Source organism: Thamnophis elegans, chromosome 5 (genome assembly GCF_009769535.1).
Source record: "Thamnophis elegans isolate rThaEle1 chromosome 5, rThaEle1.pri, whole genome shotgun sequence".
In the NCBI taxonomy this organism is placed as follows: domain Eukaryota; kingdom Metazoa; phylum Chordata; class Lepidosauria; order Squamata; family Colubridae; genus Thamnophis; species Thamnophis elegans.
The window spans coordinates 62,738,776-62,766,748 of NC_045545.1; the positions used below are offsets into that span (position 1 = coordinate 62,738,776).

At 39.6% G+C, this 27,973-nt stretch overlaps 1 protein-coding gene across 1 annotated transcript; it reads right to left on the reverse strand.

The window, feature by feature from the left end:
* Window positions 1-1,202: 1,202 nt before the first annotated feature.
* LAD1 (ladinin 1) lies at window positions 1,203-27,821 on the reverse strand. The gene is given in 11 exon segments (XM_032217480.1): window positions 1,203-1,760; window positions 3,266-3,343; window positions 4,328-4,417; window positions 5,828-5,962; window positions 6,198-6,270; window positions 10,013-10,056; window positions 10,913-11,065; window positions 12,428-12,544; window positions 12,546-13,011; window positions 15,314-15,460; window positions 27,568-27,821. Coding segments are annotated over 10 exon segments (1,302 nt in total). The 5' UTR covers window positions 27,606-27,821; the 3' UTR covers window positions 1,203-1,760; window positions 3,266-3,304.
* Between the last annotated feature and the right edge of the window lie 152 nt (window positions 27,822-27,973).

Below are 27,973 nucleotides of genomic sequence, written 5' to 3' on the forward strand. Positions count from 1 at the left end.
ATATTTTCACTTGGATGGCTGAGTGAAAGTGGGTCCAGCAAGATCTCAAAATTGAATGCAAGGCTAGATAGACATTGAATCTGGTCAGATTTAACAAGAAAAAAATATCAGACAATAGATTAATACAATCGGAAGCAAAGTCTGTATATTGAAATAAATGATATTTATTATGATATTTATTATGAAAAGTGAAAGTCAAATTCAATCCCCACTACTGAATTTAAATAGTATATATGTATGGGTGACTTCTAAGTTGTTTAATTATGGCATGCTAATAGGTAGGACAGGTGTCAACCCATAGCCCTGATTCAGTTAAAATTAGCCATGACATTAGTTGCAATCAACTGTACATTTACCTGGGGATAAGACCTTTTGAATATATATAAGTATATATATGTATGCAAATCTTGCTGAAAACATGAAAATTCTTCCATTAATCCTACTGAGTTTCAGTAATAGCTAGGACTGAGCTGAAACAGAAATATATATTATAAAAATATTCTTTAAATATAGAATGCATTTTACTATACAAAATATAACTCCTTGGCATTTTTTAGGGAGGGAAGAACATTACTTTTTTCATGGTTTTTGCAAAACAAGTTCATCCATATATTCAGGTACTGTCAGGCCTGCAGTTATTCCTTTGTAGGATCTTTGGCCTGCCACACTCTTATTTCATTGTGCTGTTTCATAAGTGTAGTAGTTGGGAGGAGGAATATAAAGGAGTAGAATTGTGGAATGTGTTGTTGTCATTCTTTTCTAGAAGCCCAAGGTCATCTTTTGTCTCGGCACCTCTGCATCTGACCGCATCTCACCAGAACTAGATGGGTGGAAATGCCAGCATGGCTGAAGAAGATTGGACCATGTGATGGATTTATGGGTGTGGGGCAGAGGTGGGTTCCTACCAGTTCGCACCAGTTCGGTAGAACCGATTCGTCAAATCTACCAAACTGGTTAGAAGAGGTTCCACCAGTGGACCCAGAAAGCAGGCCACAACTGGGTGGAATTCCAGGAAGATTTTAGAATTAGGATTTCCACAGATGTGCCAACATGTCTGTCTTATTAAATTGGAACTTTAAGGATAGTTCTGCCTTGGACTCTGATTTAATTCTGTATGATATTTGGAACGCTGACCGGTACATTGCCCCATTCTTTTTCCCCACAATATGCAAATTAGAACATTCAGGTAAGTTTCTGTTACTTACAGCATTCAGGTAAATTTTTGCTTTAAACCTCCTCATGGTTCTGATCAGTTTAGGGTTAAGCACAATTTCCCCATTAAAACATCCCTCTTTTATTCAAATAAGATAATTAGATAATAACAAGCTAAGCAAGAACAGGCAAAGCTACATTTAGGCAACAATTGCAATTGCTTGGTGCAAATGTAAGTATTCATCATGGTGGAAACATAGCTGAAATATGATCCAGTAAAGAAGCCATATGCATTTCATATTTGCTAATAGAACTTAATTTTGGTGAGGACTGATGATATAACAATAAAAAGATAAAAATGGATTATAGAAATATAGTTTTTCTGTCATAGGTCAGTTTTCCCATCCATCGAATCATTTAAGTCATCAAGAGCCCCATTCAATAAAAGGCACTGTAGGCATTGTCGGCTGATAGATATCTTTGCCAGGTGGTCAGTTCTGTATACTGAGTAGAGCAATAAACAGAGGGATATAGTAGAATTCCAAGAGATCTGTGACTTTTGTTTCAATGGAGGTAAGTTTTCCTGAGAGTAGCATGTCTGGTTACATCTAGAAGATAAAAGGAAACATTTGATGAATGCACAGTTTTCTACAAGGGAGAAAGAAGGGTGATCATTGAATCTGAATATACAAAACAAACTCAGATCCTTTAGCTGAAGGTCATTCAGTGGACTTCACAATAAATAGTGATTCGGGGTTTCCCAGTTCCTAACTGAAATTCTAAAATCAACACCATATTGGATTTTTAGATACATGTTCATAATGGAAATATTAGTGAACTTGATAACACTATTCTCTTTTAAATAATGATAAATTCACACATTAATTATAGTGTTACTAGTCTGGTTTCTCAACTGCTTGAGGTGAGAGATTAGTGACACTCTTGCAGAGATTTAAGGAATTAATGGCAACTTTTTCAACCTCCAAATCTCCACCATTAAACACTGTGCTGGAATGACGATAGGGATTTTTGTAGTGTTACACTAAGAACAATGAGAAAGCAGATCAGAATACAGCCTTTGTTATAAGGCAGAATCAGAATAATAGGAGATTTATATCCATTGGTTTAATCACAAAGAGATGAATAATTATATGTATTTATGATTTTATGTAACATAACTCTATGGGATTCAATATGGTTTACAAAATAAGGAGATATTTATAATAGAATTTATACGGGCTAATAATCTACCTAAAAGGGAGCCCACATATCTTTAGGCTTCAAACACTAACTTCATTTAAAGTTGTTATCAGATATGGTATCAACATACAGTGTTGAACAACATATTCCAATTTCATAAATCAGTTAGCAATAGCAGTTAGACTTATATACCGCTTCATAGAGCTTTCAGCCCTCTCTAAGCGGTTTACAGAGTCAGCATATCACCCCCACAGTCTGGGTCCTCATTTCACCCACCTCGGAAGGATGGAAGACTAAGTCAACCTTGAGCTGGTGAGGTTAGAACCACTGAACTGCAGATAACAGTCAGCTGAAGTGGCCTGCACCCTAACCACTGCGCCACCTCGGCTCATTTCACTCCAGTTTCAGCATTTGGTGACTGCATCTTAAGTGTTAGCTTTCCAGGGCAGAAGATAATTCTAATGAATCCATATATGTCCAGTCATAGAATGTCCAATTAACATCTTGTTTCACTGTTGTTTAATCCAGAGGTCCCCAACCCTTTGGATTCCGCAGACTGGTGGTGCCAGCTTTGATGGTTTTGGAGGTGGGGAGGGAATGGTTTTGCGTGCATAACCTCAATCCCACACCTGCAGTAATGAAGCTTTGCATGCTTGTCTGCCATTTTGGTAGCCCAGTTCCCAATGGACCACACCCACTGGCAGTCTGTGGCCCAGAGCTTGGAGACTCTTGGTTTAGTAGTCCATTATTAGCAGAGTGATAATAATGTACGGATAATAAGCTAAAATATTCATAAAGCAGATTTGATATTGTTTCCACACATGTTGAGATATACTCAGGCCAAATCACTTTCATACTTGTCACATATCCGACAAGTCACTTTATGTCAACTCCTAACTCTTTTCATCCTTACCTTGGATTTCCTTCACAAACCATCAGATCAGTTTTCCAACTAACTGCCTTGTGTGGTGTTCCCAGTTCTCTGAATGTCCTGCAGAAAGATAAAACGTGGCCTCTTAAAAGATTCCCTGTGCAGATAACCCAAACTAATATATGTAGTCTCTAATTTATTCAGTGACAGTTCAAAATTATGAAGGGACAAAACAAATGGTAATTACAACCTGTTCTTGGAGTTCCAGTCACCCCGGCACCCTTGTGGACTAGTTGCTTGGTAATTGGTTCATATTTTATGACAAGTTGCCTATGTTTATCATTTACACCCTTCTCTATCAGCTTCCCCAAAAAGTTAATGCGGAAGCTGATGGGGAAGGTCATAATGTATGGGGATAGGTTTCATCCACCCATGGACACACCCTCCCCCCGTCACTCTGCATTCTAGACATGCACTGTGCCAGCCACTCATGCACCCCTGTATCCTCCCTGACCCTCCCTGGCATCCCTCACTTCCTCAAATACCCCCTCTCCCCGATTGTCTCCATGCCTCCCTCACACCCTTGCACACTCCCTTCTTCTTACTACTCTTTTCTTCCTACTCTTTTCCATATCTTCCTCACAACTTTGCACTCTCCCTCATACCCTTCCCACCTGGCAGCAAACCTGCCTTACCTCTCTGCAAGCTGCCTGGGATTTGCAACTTCTCACTAGCCTCCCCACTTATTTGGTTGTGGGAATCCAGCAGGAGTTTGTCTTGCCTAACAACTATGGGGTTTTGTTAACAAGGGCAACCAAGGATTGCAGCTCCTAAAGAGCGCAGTAACTCTTCACTCCGACATTGCTTATTAACAGAAATTCATAAATTGAGGGCTACGTCTATGGGATTTCCTGTTTAAGAGCTGGAAATCAGCTGGAGTAAATTGGAAGTCCTCTAGCTAATATAATGGGATAGTATTCTAATTCTTTAACTCTTGAGAGCAGAAAACAGACTTTCATTTTTAATGTCGGTCAGTGTGCTCACAGTAAACAAATGGCAATAAAAGTTATCTTAAATCTTAGCTTACTAAAGCCCTTCTCGTACCTTGTCTCCTTCATTCTTTTTGGATTCCTGAGTTCGACTTATCCAGAGATTTATTCGGGATGAGACTCCTCCTGGCATCCTCAAACTTTCCTAACCATAAGAGAATAGAAAGAATACTCAATTACACAGTGAGAATAATAGACAACCTATTACTCTTTATAATATTGAGAAACTTAAGGTTCAATGTGACAGATAGTTAGCAAACATGAAAATGTAAATTAAAACACACCCTTGCAAACTGGTATCAGTACAGGCCAGCAGATTTTTCTCTTGTTCTTACAAACAAGAAAGAACTTGTTTGAATTCTAAGATCTAACTAACTAACTAAGAACTACTGATCTTAAGAATATGATTTTAGAAATTTCTAAACAGATGCAACTTTCTACTTTCCCAGCAAAGAAAGGCTCTATGTTCACACCAGGGCAGATAAACCACAGAAATAAATTGTACAAAGTCATATTATGCAGTACTCTAATAAGAAAAGAAAATAATAACCATCCCTTTTCTGAATTTCACTCCTGGTGATTATGTTGATGTTCCAAGTTATTTGCATGACACTAATATGGAACAATGTTTTCTATTGTCTTTCCCGCATATAGTCCTGGACTCTGCTGTAGTCTCCCATCATAAATTAACCAGGTTTGGCTTTGTTTAATGTTTTAGACAGTTGGCAACTAGATACTGCATTTTGTTCCAATCTGTTTAGATTGTTTACCCAGAGCCCTAATCATTTATTTTAAAAAATCAAAGGAATGGTCATAGGTCTACAGACAGGCAGAGCCTCAGTTGAAGTGCATCTATGTAGCTTCGAAAACAAGAGGCAAAAAATGACACATGAGGATGTAACTTGTATAACCATTTGAACTAACGTTTATGGAGAGATGAACATTTAAAAATACTGAGTTTATTTTAAATTGAAATTCATTACATCAGAACTGGTGAAGACCAAAGGTGGGTTGTTCCTGGTTCGGCCCGGATCAGGCGAACCAGTAATAGCGGCAGCAGGAGGCTCCGCCCACCTGCCCGGGAACTCCTGCACATGCGCAAAAGCTTCTGAACATGCACAGAAGCATTACGCGCACACAGAAGCGGGAGCGTGCCCAAGCCAGTAGTAAAAAATTGGCAACCCGCCACTGGTGAAGACCACGTGAAGGAATTTAGTTCTGGTCTCAGGAAAGAGGAGAGAAAATAGAAACTGAGTTGGACTTGGAATAGTGTCCCCCCACCCCCTGACCAAGTTTGCCCTAAAAATGTATAGTGAGTGAAGGTTTTGAATTGACTTTCAAGATTTTTGTAAAAACATCCTGCAAACAGGGTTGCTAGAATCCTTGTAGTATCTATTTATTGACTTGTTGGTGGGCAACTTTAAAAATGGCCTCTTTTCTTGCAGTTCTTAATCTTTATATTGAATAGCTCATCTTGTCTAATTCACCTGACCACACCTTTCCTAGATATCTGATTCCTTCCGGCAATATGTTTCTGGGTAAGAACAGTTTTTACCTTACGGACAAGAGTGGGAAGCTCACTCTGGACAGGAATAGTGGCTTCAAAGATGCTACGTCTGCTGGCCACACCCTCCGAAGGTAGTTGGAAGTTTCTCCGAATAGGTGAAGACACTTTAATGGATCCTGACCTCTAGCAATAAGACAATACCAGAAGTTCAGCTTGCACGATCAGGAGAGAAACAATTTCTTTCTCGCTTAATAGCAGTATTATGTATTCATATTCCTCTTTCTTTGAGCTTTTAATCCACTTATATGCCAAGGAACTAGGAACTCTTCGTGGTAAAGACTTATTTGTTCCTTTTATTCACTTCATTTTGGAGATGTAGAAATGGCTGAACAACCACATTTTCTATTGCCATATTTACCTGGACAGCAGATGCATATCTCTCTAGCTTCTCCTCAAGTTTGACTGTGCTTGCTGGAAGCCTCATACTAGCACTAGTGAAGGAGATGCAAATAAAACAAAATTAATTTTCTAAGGCTCAGAAAGTATCAGTGGCTCTTACAATATTCACAGAGAACAATATTCACCAAGAAAAGCATTTATTCTGATTAAACTTGCAAAGCAATCTAATCAGAGGTATCTGCAGGATATAGTCGATCAATTTACCAGGGTGGCTGTGATCAAATGTTGGCCTGTTCTTTAAAAAATGCAAATGCATCAGACAGATAAAACTAGGCAGAGCGTCAATTGAACTGTTATGATTACCATCTTGACTTGACCATATTTTGCAGATACCCCTGAATCTATTGTGATCTATCAGTATGTCAATTATCTAATGTATCCATATCTCTGTTTTCAAACAACTAACTCTTGTAAGCCTACTGTTCATTGTCTGAGGTCAGGGAATATTCACCTTACAAGGCTGACTGTGACCTTCTATAGCAGTGAACCTTTCAGACACTAAGTGTCCAAACTGCACATATATGACCAAAATGCAAGACATGCATGCATGCATGTACAGCAGAGACCCAAAGACCAGCTGGCCAGCTGGAAATTGGGCATCCCAATATTGGCAGCTCTGCAAGAGGTGAGATCTTTTTTCTTTTGTGAGCTTCTGTTTCATCATTTGCAAACAACGATGAGAAACACCATGGAGAAATGCAGTAGAGCTGAGCTGGGGCAACAGCGTGTGTGCCCACAGAGAGGGCTCTGCATGCCACTTCTGGCATGTGTGCCATATGTTTGCCATCACAGCCCTACAGCCTGACAAAAGGTCTTCTGCCCAATTACTGCTCAAATGTTAAATTCCAGGTATGATAGACTACAACGTCAAATAAGCTTAACATTCATAGAGGCTGGAAACTATGGAACATTTAGTTCATCACATCTACACAATATCAGGTTGGAATAGTACGGAATCCCCAGCAACTTAACATTCTGAAGTTCCCATGGAGATATTGCAGCCTAGTATTGTTCCATGTCATATAATAAGATACTCTGTTTTCAATTGTTTAATATTTAGTTTGCAAGCATATTCTCACAGGACTCATAACTTAAGATGAACATTTAGCTGCTTCCAGAGTGGATCAACACAGAGAAAGAGAATAAATACATAAAAGTCTGGACGTGGGTGAGTTCTTGTCATGGTCATCAGTTATAAAATGTAGGAGTTAAGCAAGGACTTGAAGTGTTCCATCAAAATCAAAAGTATATGAGTCTCAGTGGCACAGTGGCTAAAGTGCAGTACTGCAGGCTACTTCTGCTGACTGCTGGCTGCCTGCAATTTGGCAATTCAAATCCCATCAGGCTGAAGGTTGACTCAGCCTTCCATCCTTCTGAGGTGAATAAAATTAAGACCTAGATTGTTGGGGGCAATATGCTGACTCTGTAAACCGCTTAGAGAGGGCTGTAAAGCACTACAAAGCAGTATATAAGTCTAAGTGATATTGCTATTGCTATATAACTTATATAATTTTTTCTCTGAATAAGATTCCAAATCACCCTATTATTTATATCAAAATTCTGTGTTCACTGATATAAGGGAATGTGTGGGTGAGACGAAGGCTCTAAGTACTACTTTACTACAGAAATCTTTATGGCAAGCTCCATTGTAATTTTAATTTTGAATCTAATTCACCTAATCCAATGTTAGTACTGAGTTTATAAAATGTCCAAATGTAGATAGATAAAAATCCATCAAACTGCTGAATTGATCTGAGTCTTTGATTTGACCGAATACCTTTTGATCAGAAGTTTTAAATAAAAACTGCACGGAGCCTACAGAAATATTTACAACCCAGTTTGCAGCAGACTCTGCCTCCAGTGGCCTATGCAATAAGTGCAGCTCTTAAAACTGGTAAAAGAAGCATAATGTGTGCTAAAGAATATTTAGGCATGTTCAATGTTCCCTCTAATTTTTTTTCAGTGTGAGCAGAAAAGTATAGTGTTTGAGCAGCATATTTTCATGCCTGAGCACCTGAATTTTTTTCACAGATGTCACCTAAGACAACAACGAAATCAGTATTATTTGAAACTCAAAGTTATGTTTATTCAAGGTACCCGCTTAATTAAAAGTGTTATATAATATCAGTATCACTTAACAACTCTCCTGCTTAGCAACAAAAATGTTGGCTCAGAAAGTCTGGCATTTGAAACATGCAAGTCTTAAAGCTGTTGTTACAAGATCCTTGCACCCATAACCCTTTAGGGAAAAAAAACCTCAGGGGTCTTCAAACCTGACAGCTTTAAGATTTGTGGACTTCAACTCCCAGAATTCCTCCTCCAGTCATGTTGGCTCAGAAACTCTGGCATTGAAGCATGCAAGTCTTAAAGCTGTCAAGTTACAAGATCCTTGCACCCATACCCCTTTAGGGGAAAAAAAACCAGGGGTCTTCAAACCTCACAGCTTTAAGACTTGTAGACTTCAACTCCCAGAATTCCTCCTCCAGTCATGTTGCAGCAATGTCATCTGCGTGGATCTGCTCCATCTTCGGTTTTTTTCACAGGGGGCAGGGCTGCTGCTGAAGATGCCAACAAGCCCCCGCCGCCACTAGAATAGCTGCTGCCACCTCCTCCTCCTCCTCCAACAGCACCAACACATTTGCTGCCCAGCGCTGCAGCTGCGGTGAAGCCACCAAAGTTCCCGCTGGCACCCCCGCCCATGGCAGCAGTGCCTCCCCCTCCGCTCGGAACACCTCAGCTGGGCTCCGAGTTACTCCTACCGCCGCCTCCACCTCTGTCGTGCTTTTGAGAATCCATGAGGCCTTTTTTTCCTGCTCCCGCCCCCTCCGCCGCCTTCCTATTAGCTCCCACAGCCTCATGGCTCCTCAAAAGCATGGCAGAGGAGGAAGGGGGAGGGATAACGTGGGGGCCAGCTCAGGTGCTCCACGTGGAGGGAGAGGCACAACTGCCACGGGTGGGGGTGCTGACGGGAGCTTTGGCGGCTTCACCTCAGCCACAGCGTCGGTTGGCAAATCCAGCAGTGCTGTTGGAGGAGGAGAAGGTAGCAGCAGATATTCCCCTCAGCTTCCGGAGCCTGTGACAGAAATCACTGTGCGCAGTTAGAAACGGCTGCGCGGTGTTTTCTTGCGACGTGCGCGGCTGCACAGCCACGCACCTTAGAGGGAACAGTGGGCATGTTGCAAATACAGAAGCTTCTTCCTTTAAACAAAGCACAATTGAAATTAAACAATAAAAGTAACAAAACATTTTCTATTGAAGCACATAGATCTACGTTTATCATTTGTTGTCCTTCTATCACAGGGGTGTCAAACTCGATTTCATTGAGGACCGCATCAGGGTTGTGTTTCAACTTAGGGGGCCATGGTGGAGGGGCCAGAGTAGGGATGGCTAGCTCAACGTCACTCATGTTGGGGGTGCCTATGGTGGCCCAAGTGCTCTGCCATAGAAAATGGCTCCTGAGCTCTGTTTACGGCTGCCACAGCCTCCTGCAATCCTCTGCCAGTGAAAACAAAGCTCCTGAGCTCCATTTTCTCCGGCAGAGGGTTGCAGGAGGCCATGGCAGCTGAAAATGGAGCTCAGGAGCCCGGTTCATTGGCAGAAGCATTGCAGACCAATCCTCTGTTTCCAGGGCAGCCCCATAGGCCAGATCAAAATACCCCATGGGCCGAATCCAGCTCCTGGGCCTTGATTTTGACATCCCTGTTCTATCACAAAGATAGGGCAAGAATGCATACTCTACAAAGGAATTGCAGTGTTGTATTAATATCTACTTACCTTCTGCTTAATGCATCTTCTTGTCTTTCTTTCTTGGGAGCAACCTTGAAGCAGAAGAAACAGAGGGGAAGATTCAGGCAAGAATTGTGCACGTTAAATAATTATGGGGAATAAAGGAAAATTTTAGCAAATATTGTTTCTCCCACCCAAACCCCAACTGAAAAGACTCTGTTGCAGGAGGTGCCAGAAATTTTAGCTGCAAAGAATAAATGGGTAGGTATAGGGAAGTCACATCACAACAGGGTCACAACTTCATGTGCAGGGGAGGTATGGATTAGATGTTGAAATGGCCTTCTTTGGTAAATATTTTGAAAGATTAAAAATCTCTTAAATATTAAGAATGGTCTGAAAGACTTCAGTTTCTCTGGTTTGGAAAATATTACTTGGTACTCACATTTCACATTCTACCCCTATGAAGGTATCATCCTAACCTCAGATTCTTCAAAGGAAGATGAGAGTTCTACCACTGATCCTATCCTCAACACTATATGACTACTCAGCATCAACCTGCCTGATGTCCAGAACACTTTTGAGTAGTGACCCCATATTGTCCTAAACATTGTTCCCAAAGTATGCTTATTTGAAGTTGGCCTGGAGAATAATCATGTTGGTTGTATTTAGTTTTAAGCTTAAATGTAGATAAAATACAATCAAAATCAATTTTGCTTTGGTTGTACATACTATATTTTGGAAGGTCAAAGATTAGCCCAGAGACATACAAAAGTTAGGTAACCTTACCCTCTGCAATTATCTGCACTTGATGTGTAAACATTTATCATAGTGGTAGTCGTGTAGCCTCATTGCCTTTGTGCAAGTAGAATATTGCTTGTGTCATTGCCATAGGGTCTAGATTTCATTTTTAAATACGGGACCTTTTCATAATTTGTAATAAATCCTTACCCGGAATGAGATTGTCCTTGGACTGATCCGGTTGAATGAGCTACTATAGGTAATCCGCGGTTCAGAAATTAATATAGGGGCATCAAAACCTTCTTGACCAGAGGGAGACTTTATAGTTTTAGCATTTGATTTGGGAATAGATTTTTCGGTGACCTGGAAGAGAAATATGAATCAAAGAAGCACAAGGCGGAGGAACTGAGAAATAGAAATGGCACTTAGACTTATATCCCACTTTACAGTGCTTTATAGTCTTCTCTAAGCAGTTTACAGAGTCAGCATATTGGCCCAAACAATTTGGGTCCTCATTTTACCCACCTTGGAAGGATGGAAGGCTGAGTCAATCTTGAGCCTGGTGAGATTTGAACTGCCAAACTGCAGGCAGCTGGCAGTCAGCAGAAGTAGCCTGCAGTACTGCACTCTAACCACTGTGCCATCCTGTGGCTATTCCACCACAAACATTTTTAGCAAAATTGGAAATAAATCTTTTTGAATTACTAAGCACATCTATTTACACCCTACAACATATTACCTCTTCTAGGTTTTCTGAGAAAAAGTTACTTATGTCTACTAAGGTTTCATTGCAAAGTATAGAATATGTAAATCCAGCTAGGCTATATATGTAAAAAGAAAAAAAATGAAAATAATTGTAAATTATGAAAGCAAGAAAAAGGCAAAACAACTTCAGTGTTGCAACGTGAAAAGCCTTTTTGGAAATGTTTTCTAAAAAGAAGTTGTAGCCTTTGGGGGGAGGGAGGATAGTTTTAGCATTTCTGTAAAATACTTCCATACCCTTTAAAGCTTTTTAAGGCTTTTACAAACCTCCCCAAATTGTTGTTTTATTATATGTATTGCTAAATTGTGTATTATAATTTTATCCTGTGAGCAGCAGAGAGTAACACTGTTACCTGGGTCTTCTAAATATACATGATTAATGATTAATTGTATTAAATAAGCATGCACTAATAACAGACTGGATAATTTGATTTTTGATATATTTTCCACCAGAAGTCCCCAAACTTGGCAACTACGCTGGCTGGAGAATTCTGGGAGTTGAAGTCCACAAGTCTTAAAATTGCCAAGTTTGGGGACCCCTGTCTTAAACCAATAGTAGACTGTTTTTTCTGATGCTGAGCATCCTTGCACAATCTTGATCTATGGCAACTTTCTGGCAAAATCAATAATCTTGTCATTATCTCCAAAGCGTAAATATGAGATTTTGATAATATCTGACATCCTTTAAAATCTTACAAGATTTTGAGATTGGATTTCTCTAACATAGGGGTAATAAGAAAGCTTCTTGTGACTTTAAGATGCTCTGTGTTACTTAATCCTGCCTTAGGCCATGTCTGCTCAGCTATTTCTTGATCCTTTAACCCTGCTGCTGAATGAAGCTGCCAACTTTGATATGAGTAATAATTCCATGTATCCAATTTACTCCCTATCTAATTTGCATCTTTGCCCAATTAACTTTTCATCAAACTTTCTCTGTCCTCATAAAATACCAAGACTAAGTACCTGTGGTGCCTCAGAAGCAGGTGTGGTTACAGCAGGATCAGTAAACTTTCTAGCTCTTGGCTGAATTTTCACCTCAAGCCGGCTGATGCTTTTACGTTCGCAAGAAATTCGTTGAGGGCTCCTGGGAAGCCACCTCATTCTGGGTCACAACCAGTCTCTGAGATTCACATATGCTTGGGACCTTCTCCTCCTCACTGAAGACCTGATCCTCATCTGTTTTGAGGTCCTTCTCCTGCTTCAGGGCTTCATGTTGCTCCAGTGTGATCTCCTCTTTTTTTGGACTCTGGATGTGATGGCTTTCTTCTATAGCATCCTTTTGCTGAATTAGGGTTTCACATTTTTCTGCTCTTCCCTCTTCTTTGGATGATTCTGGAGGAGATGCAGGATTCTCTTCAGGAGGTTCCTTTTCAAATTTCTTAATACTCACTAGTATTTTCTTGTCTTGTTTTATGTTATTTAAAAACTCTGCTCTCCTCCTCACTCTTCTGCCTTCCAGTTTATTTACTGAAACTGGTTCAGTCTTCTCGTTTTTCAGTGCTGAATTTTCCAAGTTAAGCAGCTTTGCCTCTAAGGAATTATTAACCCTAGGAAAAAGGAGGAAACATATGAACAGCACTAGATGGCACTAGAGGTTAAATTTTAGAAGAATTCATGATTCACACAGTTTACACAGGAATGAGATTTACAAACCAGGTTTTAAATAATTTAATAGGTCCTTCAGGGCTTTAATAGAGGTAGGATTGTATTCATATGACTTGATTATTTTGGAAATTTGAAGCATCTATTTTTATATAACAAAGATTAATAGAGATTAAATTAATAGAGGTATAGAGTCAAGATCACGTGACGTTCAAGGTTTACAAAGTCTTGGTAAGACCACTTGGACTACTGCATCCAGTTCTGATCACCACAATACAAAAAAGTTGTTGAGACTCTAGAAAGAGTGTAGAGAAGAGCAAAAAAAATGATTAGGGATCTGGAGGCTAAAACATATGAAGAACATTTACAGGAATTGGGTATGTCTAGTCTAATGAAGGACAGCACTGATACTTCGGCTTAGAAATGGAGATGAGAACCACCCCTAGAGCCGGAAATGACTAGCATACATGTGTGGGGGAACCTTTACCTTAGTCTAAAGAAAAGAAGGACTAGGAAGGACATAATAGCACTGTTCCAATATCTGAGGGGCTTCTACAAAAATGAAGGGTCAAATTATTTTCCAAAGCACCAAAGGCAAGGCAAGAACAATGGTTGGAAGCTAACCAAGGAAAGAAGCAATCTAGAACTAAAAAGAAATTCTTAATGACAAAAGTAATTAAGCAATGGAACAGCTTGCCTTCAGAAGTTGTGGGTGCTCCATCACTGGAGGCTTTCAAAAGAGACTGAACAACCATTTGTCTGACATAATATAGGGTCTCCTGCTTGAGCAGGGGATTGGCCTAGAAAACCTCCAAGGTCCCTTCCAACTCTGTTGTTTTATGTTCTATGTTCTAGATCAATGTTTCTCACCTTGGCGACTTTATGTCCTGTGGACTTCAACTCCCAGAATCCCCAGCCAGCACAGATTGAGAAACACTGTTCTAGATGATGACAAGTTCAGATTTTGTTTTCAAAGTTGATACAGAAATGTTAAGTAAAGAAAATTTCTATCTTTATCTTCTTTGTAGACAGCTTGCATGTACTGTACACATCATGCAAAGAGAAACATAAAATGAAGGTCCATGACTGGAATGAAAAAGGTGCTGTTGAAAGTGACCAGGGAATAATTCTCCTACCAGAGTCATGATGGAATGCTTTCTAATTGGAACAAAGCCTAAGTAATACTGCTTCATAAAACAATAATAACTAGAATGAGGCAAATGAGGTTCACATTTCATTTTTAAATGCACATGGCGCCAAGATGTTTTTTTATCATTTCTGCAACTTTTAAAAAAGCAACGCACAGGCACTCTATAAGCTTCCTCTCTGCACCTCCTGAAGCATAACAGTATGACCATCATTCTAAAAAGTGCTGATGAAGGAAAGATCTTTTGCTGCCAAAAAAAAAAAAAAAAAAGCTGAGTGTGGAGTGTTTTAAGGATTGTAAAAAACTGAAAGGGATCTCTAACTACTGTGTGAACTGTTTAAAAAGAACTATGGTCTCTATTATCCCCCTGTGATCTGGCAAATATTACTGTGAAATTTCTGAGTTTTCTTCATATAATATGAATTTGGCAAGAGAGCCATAACTAAATTATGCCAACCTCTTCAATTTAAATTTCTGGCTAAATAAATAAATAAATAAAGTCAAATGATTGGAAAGTTTTGTATTGAAATTCTTGATAGTCACCAACAACCAACAGCAAGTATTCGTAGTTAGACAATCTATTCTGTACTCAATATAATGATCTTAGTTGATGTGGCATCATAGAACAGAAAAAAGATCAAATAATCCTGTCCTGCATTAATATATACATTCTCTCTAGTCCTTCACAAATTATCTATCAACATAGATTGGAATCTACTCCTCCATTCATGAAAGTTAAAGGAATTTGTCAATTCCCATTCTGTCTTCACCTCTCTGTACACATACACATTATTCCCCAAAGAAACTCAAGAGTTTTGAAGAGGCCTGTAGGGTTAGAAAAGGGAAAAGATATGGAAACATGAATTTGAGTTTTCTTATGGGGAGGGTGGAGTGTTAGGTCCAAAGCATAATCTGGTTCCATTTAATCTATACCTATCTCCCTAAATCTCAATCCCCATTCTTCGTAAAATAATATTAATTCAAACAAACAGAAAGTCATTGTCTCTTTTCAAAATCATTAGAACTGGCTTCAATTTCCAAGCAATTTGCACAAGCAAATAAGTCTGCTCCACAACAGCCCAACCTTCAAATACAAATACCTGTTTGATGTCGGACGGGTCGCATTCTGTACTTTGCTGGTGGGTTCCTCCGCCTTTGTTTCAGAGGTGGAACTCAGTTGCCTATGTCTTCGCCTGCGCTCTCTCTCCTGCTCCTCTCCATCCTCAACAGACCATTGTTGAGCCAGGCTGGAGGGGGAAAAAATGGGGGATGGGGACCAATAAAAGTATAGGAAGAAAAGAGGCTATCAGAACACAATGATTTTATCACACTTCATGAAACTATGCAACATCGACACTCACTCGGTGGTGGGATTCAACCGGTGAAACAACCAATTCACTGAGTGCATGCTTTGCACACACACGTGCCAAACGTGTGCTCTGCGCGTGCACAATGCATTTGAAACAGCTCTAAAACTTACCTTCTACTGCAGCCCTGGTGAGGCGCACCAATCAGCTCTCCCGTGCCTATCAACTGGGCTTCAAACAAAAATCTAAGACAGACTAGCGCAGTGGTGGGTGGGCAGGTCAACTGATTGCCGGAACTACCGGTTTGCGTAAACCAGTCCAAACCGGATGAATCCCACCACTGCACTAACTCATCCAGAGCTTATATGTATCTGAAATAAGATGAGCTGATCATCTTTCAGGACTTTCCTCCAATCCTAGGGATTGTTTTTAAAAGTCTTGATGTACAAGTGTGTAGTGTGTTTATGTTTGTTTTCACCTAAAATATTGGAGAAGAAAAAACCAAGGCCAGTAATGACATATTATAACCTTTCAATTGTCTTAAGTAGGTATCAGAACAGACTCTTATGAAAAGTACCTGTTTATCTTCCGTATGCATTTGAAATTGTGTCTTTAAGTAGAGAATGTCATTTTTAAACCTGTGCCAAGGCTTGTTTGTATAAGGAAATTGTACATCAGTCTAAAGAACCACAACTACAAGAAAGGAAATTGGGATGCATGAATAACTTAGAATAGCTGAGCCCCCGCCATATACTATTGTGATACCAGCTTTCTGAATACTCTGAGTGCAACAGAACCAATGCAGGAGATGAGTGAAAATGAAGAATCCTATATTTATCCAGGCTGAGGATACTGTGTTGTTTTTATCCTATGAGTTCAAAGATGAGCCTCTACCAAAACCTCCAGCTTCACAGATGTATTAGACTGAGAAATCAGAGGAGTAACTTTAAATACTTCAATCAGAGTCTTCAGAAAGGGTGGAGTTGATTGTACTACCAATTGTGACTTTCAGCATAAAACATCAGCTGGATTTAGCTAATTGCTCCTGTTGTTTTTACAATAGGGAAGTAAGAACAGGGGTGGGTTGCTGCTGGCATTACTGCCAGTTCAGTGCGTCAAAAATTTTGTGTGTGCACGCATTTGCAAATAAAAAGGTCTGCGCATGCACAAAACCTTAAAAAAATGGGGAAAATTGCTCTGGAAATTGCTCTGCCCATGCGCAGAACCAAAAAACAAGAGGGCAGCCCAATAGAACTGGTTTGGGGGTGTGACAGGCCTGGGTCGCTGCCGGTTCCAGTGACCCAGGCCACCAAGTTACTACTGGTTTGGCCAAACCAGTCTGAACCAGTAGGAATCCACCTCTGGGTAAGAAGCTTACTTGGAATGATCCATATTTCTGGTTTTCTCTATCCTTTACCTCTGAGGATAATTTTCTTGATTTAGTCTGATGCAGCTGCAGTGCTTTGATTAGATTCTATCTCTTTGAACCAACTTCATCTGCTGCCTAGACTTGACTTTCTCCATCAAACCAGGCCTAATCAGATGCCACTGGCTACAGAGGAAGACATACACCTAGTTTTTATCTCATATTTCACCAACCTACCCCCAAATTCTCATGTTTTGCTGGATATCTGACTCATAATTAACATAAAGAAAATAATACCAAATATCTCAAACATGTTGTCTCAGAGCATACTCCCATCTGATGATTTTCTTAATGGGAAGGTATTGCAATACCTCCATGTATGGATGGGACTTTAGAAGCATTTCCTGCTCTTCTTGTTTATGTGTTAGCACACTATCAGTGGTCTGACATGTTAGTCCCAGAAAACCTGTTAGCACACTATCAGTGGTCTGACATGTTAGTCCCAGGAAAACCATGATAATGACATTGTGTAGATTTATTACAGCAATACTGTATGGCAGTACTGTATGGCAGTAGCTTATTCTTCAGTCACCTACAATAAGGGAGGGAGGGAAGGCCAAGCAATGCTAACCTGAGCATGGGCATCAGTTGTCATCATAAGCACATCTGATACTGTGGCAGCAGTGCAAAAGCAGTCCAGGTTTTTCATATGTTTGGTAGCTCTTCTATCTCTGATGAAGGTCCAAGTCTAATCCATGGCATTGGAGCCGCCTAGTTTCTTGGCATTCATGAAAGTTGCCATTCAGGGATTGCTATCACAAGGTTGCTAGTTAATCATTATCACAGCAGATATTCCTCTGCATTTTTACTTTCAGTAAAAAGCTTAGCCATTATGTTTTTCACTCAAAGAAATGGCTATATAAATGCAGAATCAAAGGAGATAGACATAGGAGAAATATTTTTAAGGGAGTGGAAAAGGGCATGTTGAAACCTCTGGCACTGAACTTTAAATCATATTAGCACTGCTGGTGGCAATTCAAGATATGGCACCAACCTGCTCTCAATATACAGTACTTGAGGTTCTCTGTCATTTATGACTCATAGATTTTCCTCTTTCATTATTTTTGAATCAACAAAAGACAGCCCCACCCTCCTTTACAATAATCCTATTTTTCAAGTACTGTATTGCCTTACTAGTGTGATGTCATGATCTGATCAAACTGATTACCATTGTTTCAAATAGCTCTAACCTTTGTTTGTTCTCCTTTTTCCCCCATTGTCCACCTTCTTCTGAAATTATTCTAGGTAATGCTTAGATGTGTTGAGCTGAAAAACAGTGTTACTGGCTTGACTAAGTTATCCATCACTGCAGTTGGAGAGTCTGATCTCCAAATTGCACAGAACCCAGCTGTGTTTTTTTGATACTGTTTTCTGACAGATTCTTTCACACTCAGGTTTCTTTTCGCTGTCATCGCCTGGATTAAAAGAAACCTTGCCACCGGCAGATCTGTATTTAATACATTTCTAAGAGTGCTGTGCACAAGAAACCACTTAGGCTACTGACATCAGTGTGGAGCCTGAATGAGTAATCAAAGTCCAACAAATAGCATTCCTGTTACATCATTATGTATGCTTAAAATCAAGCAACATGTTGGTTAATTGGCATTGTTTGCACTGTCAGCAATTCCCTCTAGTGTCCTTCAAGCAAGTTCTCATATTCTTCTTCTTAATTGTTATTTGGTAATTGGGAAGACTTAGCACTGTGCAGAGCATTAAAAAAAGACAGAGGCAATTGAATGTTAGCTAATATCAAAATTACAAGCAATTCAACTAATAAAAGATAGATCCCAGGCAGAGGTGGGCTACACCAGTTTAACCATCAGCTTGGTGATCACACGTGCCTAATGCGCTTGTGTGCAGCATTCAAAATACAGCCATTTGAAGCTCAGCTGCTTACCTTCTAAGGCAGCCCCAGTAAGTAGAACAGCAGAGAGGCAGCAATCAGCTGTGCTGTGTGAATCAGCTGAACCAGAAAGAAGGAATATAGGACAGGATAGGGCGGAGGTGGGTGGGCAGGGCCAGCTGATCATCGGAACTACCAGTTCGCCCGAACCGGTCTGAACCGGCAGCGGCCCACCACTGATCCCAGGACTAAAATATATGGTTTCTATGAAGATTTTGATCCCAGGCATGTCTAAGTAGGAAAGGGGAATGCTGCTGTTGGGAATGTAATGGCTGTTTCCATTAATGTTAATAATACAGAACTAAGTAGACAATAGGCTCCTTACTCCAGTGCTGAATTGAAATGCTGTTTGCTCATTCCTGACAGGATAGAAACCTGTTCTGGAATAAAATCTACCATATCCATGGCCAATCCTTACTGCACCTCTGTTTCAAATCACTGCAATCAAGATATTCCCAAGTGCAGAGGTGGGTTCCTACCAGTTCGCACCAGTTCGGTAGAACCGGTTCGTCAAATCTACCGAACCGGTTAGAAGAGGTTCCACCAGAAAGCAGGCCACACCTACAGAAGAGGTTCCAAAAATTTTGGAAACCCACCACTGACACACACACACACACACACACACACACACAAAAAACACACAGACTCACACAGAGAGAGAAAGAGAAAGAAAGGATGAAAGAAATAAAGAAAAAAAGAAAGAAAAAGTGAGAGAGAGATGAAAGAAAAAAAGGAAAAGGGGACAGAGAGACAAAAGGAAGGAAGGAGAGAGAGAGAGAAAAAAAACACATACATGGTCGGCAAGCCTCTCCCACCAGGTCACATGGCCAGCAAGCCACTCCCACAAAGGAGGCCACACCCACCGAGTAGGTTCAAAAATTTTTTGAAACCCACCACTGCCCAAGTGTAACAGAGTTAATAGAATTTGAGACCATCCTTGGATAGTCCTGGAAACAGGAGGGCAATTCCATTTTTGCTCCAGTACAGCTAAGGATGAATTAATATTGTATCACTCATGGATTATGGATGAGATGAAGGCAATATCATGGGAACATGACATAAAATAAAATGGCCAGGGCATGTACACATTTCTACTGTGATTAGGTACAAGTAAGGAAGCCCCAATGATTTACCATTTGTCCTCATACATTTCATAGTCCTGAATTGTTTCTTGCATAGCAGTGATCAATTTACATTTCAGTTGCTGACGGTCAAATGTGGCTAATCTGGGAGAAATCCAGGTTTGAGTCCCTGCTTTGCCATGAAATCCACAGAGTAACCGAGCCAGATGCTATCATCCAGCCTAAGCTATCTCATAAAGCTGCTGCAATAATAAAACTTTCAGGAAAACTCTAATACATCTCTTTGAAAAATATAATATAAATGCAACAAATAATAGTAGTACTAAATTAGATTAACCCAACAGTATATTGCCTTCCTCTGGTTTGGGATTTATATAATGGTAGGTTAGAGTCTGGTTTGTACTGTGACCTCTATCAGCAAAGAGTGAAAATCCTAATACTTTCCTAATCATTATTAAAAGCATTCACCTCCCACTATGGGCAATTAAGTAAATCAAAGCAAAAAACAAGTGTGACAAGGCTGTTGACCTTTCCTTTGGTTTGCTTTTTCTTTTTTCTGGATACAAGAAAGTGACAGAATCACAAGCAGAGTGTACCTCCACCAATCCATAAAATCCATCCATACATAACTAAGTTTGTGCATATGCCCACAGACCTGCTGCTTGTAAACTATGCCTGTACATGTTCTAGGTGCTTCCCAAGTTCCATTTCAAACTCATCTGCTGATATGATTCCAGTGAAATGAGTTTGGTTTGGGAGGAGCTTTGGGTCAAAGTCCATCCTCTTCACGGAATAATCCTGGATAAATCATCTCCCAGCAAGTGGCAGGTTCTTCTTAGGATAAATGAAGCTTCAGACTTCAACCTGCATATCTCCTATCTCTACCCACCACCTTTTTAAAAAATAATGTTAAATAAAGCCATATCCTTTTATATTATCAATGTTTATATTTACAGGGAACACCTTTATGAAAATTAATATATCACTCTTATTACAGCTGTTGTAAAAATGAAGATATATCACACAACCCACACTATGAATTTTCATCTGGAGTCTTCCTTCCTTCCCTTTTTCCTTCCTTCCCTCCTTCCTTTCACAAAGTAACATGATGAAATAATTCAGGCTAATTAATGTGGAGGAGTGCTGCATTTCTTGCTCCCATCCCACACAGCTCCTTCACTACAGTAGCCTTTCCAAATTAAAATGTATCTTCCCAAATCTCCAAGCAACCAGCAAAATAGCAGTTAGTTAATCACAGAACTTCACCTGGACTGGAATAGGGTGGGGTGGGGGGGTGGGGACAGGATATGCATGTAAGCAACTAGGAGAGTTTAGAAAGTCCTCCAAAAACCCTCTTAGCAGAAAAAGTGGCATATTTTGCATATAGAAGATCCTAATTCAATGTTCAGTATCACTAGAAGGCTGAAATAACATTGCCTGAAGCTTTGGAGAACGGCTGCTGATCAGTTGCATTTGACTTGGGTTTTCTGTGTTACAAGATCTATCATTTTCTGCCTGCTCACCTGATTGCCAAGTCCTTCGCTCAGAAAATCTATGCATTCAGCTGGTTATTCTGACAGCCTGTCTAGGTCGTCAAGTACCACTTACAAATATTACATACAAACCAAAATGTAGCCTGATTAGGGCGGGAGGGATGCATTAGTCCTTCCAGGAAATAATTAATAGGAAGAACAAAATACTCTAATATAGACTTTTTCCCTGTATACATATTCCCCTGGTGATTAGGAAATGTTCATTAATTATTGCTAAAGAGTTGCAATGCTATTCCACAAATAGTCACAGCTCATTAATTCTCCAAAGGATATTAAGTTCCATAATAGGGAATCCTTTTTTAACACAAGGGACATAAATAGTGGAAACTGTGCCTGAAGGCAGAGGTTGATGCCATTACCAACAAAAGAGAGGTCAGCTCCCTTTCTCTTTGTTTTTCTACCACCCCTCCTTTTTCCCCATAAAGACATTTTTTTCTTCCTTCCTCTCTTCCTTTTCCTCCCCACCCCAGCCCCATATGAACTGAGCTTTTGAAATTATGCTAAAATCTCTGTTATATACCATGGTTTCATTGATGCTCATGGTAATAATTCTGCATTTCACTGAATTTGTATCAGAAAAGTTGCACAGACTATTAGTTAAGGAAAAGAATTAGAATAATTTGTAATAATTAAGCAAATTTCCTGATTAGAACACTGTAGAAATCAATAATACCAGAAGTGCTGAGTTACATAAATAATAATCCTGTGTGGTCCAAAGATCAAAGACCTATGAAACAAGGACTCATTGGTAATCTTAGGCAACTACTGTTTGTAGTCTTAACTGCCAGGATTAAGATAAATTGTTAAGAGAGAAGACAAATGAATACTGCAGCAAATAATAACATTTTCCATCTTTCATTTTTGAAAACTTGACCTGCTAGAGGGGATAGATGGGCAGAGTGGACACATGTGGCAATAATAACAAGGGCTTAAAAAGAAAACACTTTTCTGTAAAAATAAGACCATGAAAAGAAAAAAAATTACTAAATATTGAGAAGATGGGATATGAAACTTTGGGAGTAACAGAAGTTATTAGCATCTTGTAGCTATCTAACTCAGTGTAGTTTGTACTGTTTAACCTCTCAACTCTGCCTGTAGTTGCTACAGATTAAATCTGGAACTTTGTGCAGGAATAACAAATATCACAATAGCCACTCACACATGGCTGCTCTTTTCATTCCTTCCAAAATACTGTTTGATGCCAGGACAAGCATCTGGCATTCTAAGAGAGGCCTCTTGCTTGTCCCTCTTCTTCCCTCCCTATATATCATGTTTCACCTTGCTTTCTCATTTAGGGCATTGCAAGAACAGTCCACAAGACTAACTCTGCAAAATGTAGATTTCCATCAAGGAGGAAGACCACTGTTGGCACAGATCCCAGCCATCTAAATGTGCACTTATTTCTAAAGCACATATAGCTCCAAGTCTTCACCACTTCCAGGCAAAATTCGGGAGAGGGGGGAGGATTCTATTTTTTAAGGATCAGAACAGGACTCAATCACCAATCAGAGTAGGGAATAGGATAAGATATTTTATTCATTAATCTGCTCATTTAATTACATGCCATCTGAAATAACCCTGGGCAACATTTAAATAAAAACCAATTCATTAAAAGAAAAACACAACAATAAATTTGTATTTATACAAATACGATTTGTATAAATGATGACTACTCCTATGTTACTAAAAAGAGGAAATGTATCTCCAGAAAAGATGGCTGAAGATACAGTTTTGCATAAGCTAGTAGTACATGAATACAGATAGATTCTTAAATATTAAGAGAATGCATAGTAGGGAAGCCTGTGATCCAATCATGTGCAACTATGCAGCCAGATGCTATGTGATGATGGAAGGTTTTAGGACCCCTGCTTCCCTCTGGTCTGTTCATTCACTGGATCTTCATTAAGTTCTACAGTATTATTTCTAGAACTCTGATAAGTTACTGAATCACAAACCATGATCCCTGAAAATTCTCCTTCTTCTTGCCTTAAACAGTTTTTCCTCACAGGCTTTAACTTGTCTCTTTTATGCCTCCACTCCCTTTCTAACAGACACAATAAAAATATAAGTGATAGTTGCATTGAAAAACTTTGAAAAGTAGTATTTCTCTGCCAACATCATCTTGTGATAAAGATAGGGCTTACAATCTATCTTGCATATCAATTTATTGCATACATCAGATTAAATCAACAAATTTTAACCTGGTACATGTCTCAAAATTACTATCCAGCAGCAAAACCACCCGCCCTTTTTTTTTTTAAAGGCTGCCCTACCCTTTATGCAGATAATAGCAGCCCTTCAGTTCCTGGAAAAATAAGGGTACTCTAAGTCATTTCTTAATTGAAATTCCACAGGTCTTTATGTCATTCCTTTACATTTAATCATCAAGGAACAAGAAGTGTTGGAATTCCAGGGAAAGAAATGTTCTGGCAAGAAATACCATGAAACAATAACTTTACTATTGTAATATCAATTTCAATCCTTAATACAATTTTATATTATAAAAAAGTATTTAAAAATGAATGACCAGAAGAAATGATAGGAAGCAGGTAGCAGTGCCTAGACATTTTTGGCTGATCCCCCAATACTTTAACAGAATTGGAACTGGACCTACTTGGATGGGAGACCACCAGAAGATACAAGGCATAAGTAAACTAGAGAGAAGTTGAAAACAATCTCAGAAGGCAGTAGCAAATCATGTGCATGTTATTGTTAAGAAATCTACATGTTTATGCTCATACAGTTACAGAATATAAGCTCAATTTTGGGGGAATACTTATTTTGACAGGAAAATGATTAATGCTTTCAAGGTTTCCAAAAGAGAATAAAGGAGAAATCATCAGAGCAACCCCAGTTCAATAGTTCAGCAATGATATTTAGGCAGACATAGATGGTAGAGATACATAAGTAGCTATAGGAAAGCAGAATATGCAAACAGGCTAAGATATTTGAAGAAAGATTTTAATATTTTATGTATACTTTAATCACAATTATTCCTTTCAGATCTATTCCAAACTAGCAAAATATTCTGCCATTGAATGAAATTAATTAAATGTGGATAAAGGATATTAAGTCTTATTAACTAATGTTACTCTAATGTTGACATCATCAAAACACAACTGAGTTTTGCTTGCAAATCAGTTTCTCTGTTTACAGTATAATTAATCATATAAAGCTGATCTCTATATTATGGATTTTGGAGGGTGGGGGATTTATATAGTTCTTTTCAGAAGTTTAATGAATTCCTTTACTGTTTAATCAAAATCGAGGGGGGGAGGAATAAAAATACAGAGAAATGTATATTTAATTTTGTGCTTGTTTTAAAATAGCACAATTTAAAATTTGAAAGGGAAGCCAACAAAGTGGGATCTTGACTCAGCTACAGTCATTGACAAAGATTTAGAGATTCCTTCTGATAAACATGATCATCATATATGCTGCATAGAAAGAGCATGTGATTACAATAGTACTAAAAAAATGATGTTAGACTTCATCATCTCTTACCCCAACCCCAAAGATCAGTAAATGTTGGCAAATATTTCTTAACTTGGCCCAATCAGTATACTTAGTTCCACACCTCAAACAAGCTAATAATAATTAGAAATATACACTCTATTCACTATCCACAGTTGCCTTTGAATTTTCATCAAATTTAGTAGGTTTTCATTGCTCCATCGGTTAATTGTTTTTATTTTTTGCAGCACAGAAATAGCTTTTGTCCACCACCAACAAAAAGTTGGTAGATAATGTTGTATCTACCAACTTTTTCTGAAAGAGTCTCATTTGCAATTTCAGGATGTCTAGAATATCAAGCAAGACAGATCCTGCTATATTTGTAATCCATCACACTCAAGAGTCCCTAACCAAATAGGTCAAGTATTTCCTCCTAAATATTATACTTTACAATGTCTTGAAGGAAGACAGTAGTCAAGGAAGAAGAAAAATATAACAACCAAACAGAGAAGTTACACAATCCTTGTAGCTATGATAATAGCATATATTTTGCTGATATGCCAATAAATGCAAACCAGTAATACTGAAAGCATTAATTACTATAATATAATGACAGTAGAATAATGTATGAACTTCCTAAATATCTGGTTTAAAAATGTAAATTTAAAATAGATGTTAATTATAGTTGTTGTTTCTTTAAGACAGAATATACAGTGCCACTGACACTGGTGGGAGCAAATCAACCATCAGAAATTAGCATGTGTAACCATCATGAGTAATTATTAGCCCAAACTTGAAATAAAAACATGCACTGAAGCTGTTTGGAGAACATTGGGAATGTATAGGTTTCAAGTATGTGGAAGTCTATATTCAGCTCATTTGGAGAGCAAAAATCAAAGTGCAGTTGATTTCATCATGAAACCAATTGGTTAGCTTCCATGGAAATCAAATAATATGGGGGGTCAAATGAATCTAGCATGGTTCAGGGGATGAGGATTTACAAAGTGCCTCCATTTCACATTCTTCAAAGAATTGTAAAATTAGACAATCAACACTTGATTGGAACGTGATCTCCCAGGAGAGTCCATGCAAGGTGCTTTCCTTGGGAATCAGATCTGTTTGTTCAAGGCCTTTGAGTGTCATCTCAAGGGACAGAAAGGCTGGGACACTATAAAGGATTGTGTCCATAAACTACTTTATGATACCAGCAAAGGATTATCTTCTCATATTAACTTTTAAGGGAAAGACCTTCTCCCATGCTAACCTGCTGAAGACAGGAGAGGTGCCTTCTCTATAGACATGCTTTAAGTGGCCCTGGGCAACTTGTATTATTGAACCTGAGTTCTCGAGTTTCAAGCTAAGTAAGACAAGCCCCGAATAGCTGTCAAAGAGGACCTAGGGAACTTTGTTTCCAGTGGCTCCTCTCATGTTCAGCCTACCTCTTTGCTCACTGCATCCATCCCTATTGTGATAAAGTTGTTATTTCTAAAAACATAGAGCCATGTGGAATTGTTGTATAATTGTTATACCACTTCCTATCTCTAATATATATGTGTGAATGAGCCATCATGCATTCATTCTATTAACATTGTAATACTGCAACACCACAAAGTTGCCAGTATTTTTCCCAAGCTCCCAGTATTTTTCAGCCAACATGATGGTTCTCATGCTCAGGCTACCATAAGGATAAGTGATAATTACCTAATGAGCCACGATAGAAGAAATCTCTATCTCCTCACATTATTTCAAAATACAGCAAGCACCCAAACAACAACAACATGTTCATTCTAGAAGGCTGAGGTCTTCTCAAGCTGATATCTTCCAGATGTAATGAAACTGCTGTTATCAAAATCTGGGCACTTGCATTTTCACCAAATCCGGAGAGTATCAGACTGGGGAAAACTGTTGCATGAAAGTACACTGAAGTCAATGAAACCAAGCTGCACTATTAGGTAATCAATCAGTCCTTTAATAATGGCTATATTTGAAGAGGGACTCTAAAACGAGATTGGCGGAAAGTCTTTTTCATCATTTTAAAGAAGAGGAGTGAGCTAGCACCGGACATCCACACTTTGCAAGAAATGGTTAGGACTTCGAAAGAAATCTAACTGCTCCTCTATTACATAGAATCGCCTTCTTAATTGATCAATATATGTTAAACCAGCTAATGAATTCCGTTTTGCAACCCTGCCCTGTTCGTTGTAGTCTGTTCCCACAGGGAGTTGCCGCTCCCGGGAGGGGGGGGCAACCCCCAAATGGGTTCACGCGAACCAGCCTCAAGGAATCCATCCCCCCAGAGACGACCCAGCCTTTGGGCACATTCGAGGGGTCGCACAAGAGCTCCGGGGGGGGGGGAGCTAAGGCACTCTCAAGGTTTTACTTTTCCTCTTCTAGTAAAGAGCAGTAAAAAGAAAGAATTATTTCCTAGGTCTGGAATAGACCAATGGTAGAAAGTACTACAACTCCCAACAGCTGTAGCGCGCTTGGAATCAGTCCTAAGGGCGCTCGTAGTCCCGAAAGTTGGCACCAAGAAACAAAGCTGGGGGAGGCTTCTGTGCCCGCCGCGATGCCCTCCGTCTCCCTCCAGATCCGGGAGAGGGAGGGAGAAGAGGAGGCTGCTTCAAACCCACCTGGACAGCGCGGACCAGTTCTTTCGGTTGAAGGACATGCTGCTTGCCGTCTCTCTCCGACGGGCTTGGACCGTGGCGGATGCTGATCTTGTCTACCTGATTTATTTCAGGGAAAACTCTGCTTGGCTCCCGGGTAGCAGCGAGAAGCCCTTCGAAGCTCCCCTCACGAGAGATGCAAGCTGGCTGGCAGGCTGGCTAGTTCGCTTGCTTCCTCTGCGCCTCGCAGCGCACCTTTACCCTGCGATGCCACCCGTCTACTGCTGGGTTGCTTGCATCACATGGTCTCTTATCTACCTTGACAGGCTGGAACTGTAATTTGTCTATTAGCAGCACCTTGCAAAAGGCACCCTGCGAGGGTGGGACGTGACCCAGCCTGCGCACAAAGGCAGCCATTCTTTTGTGCCCG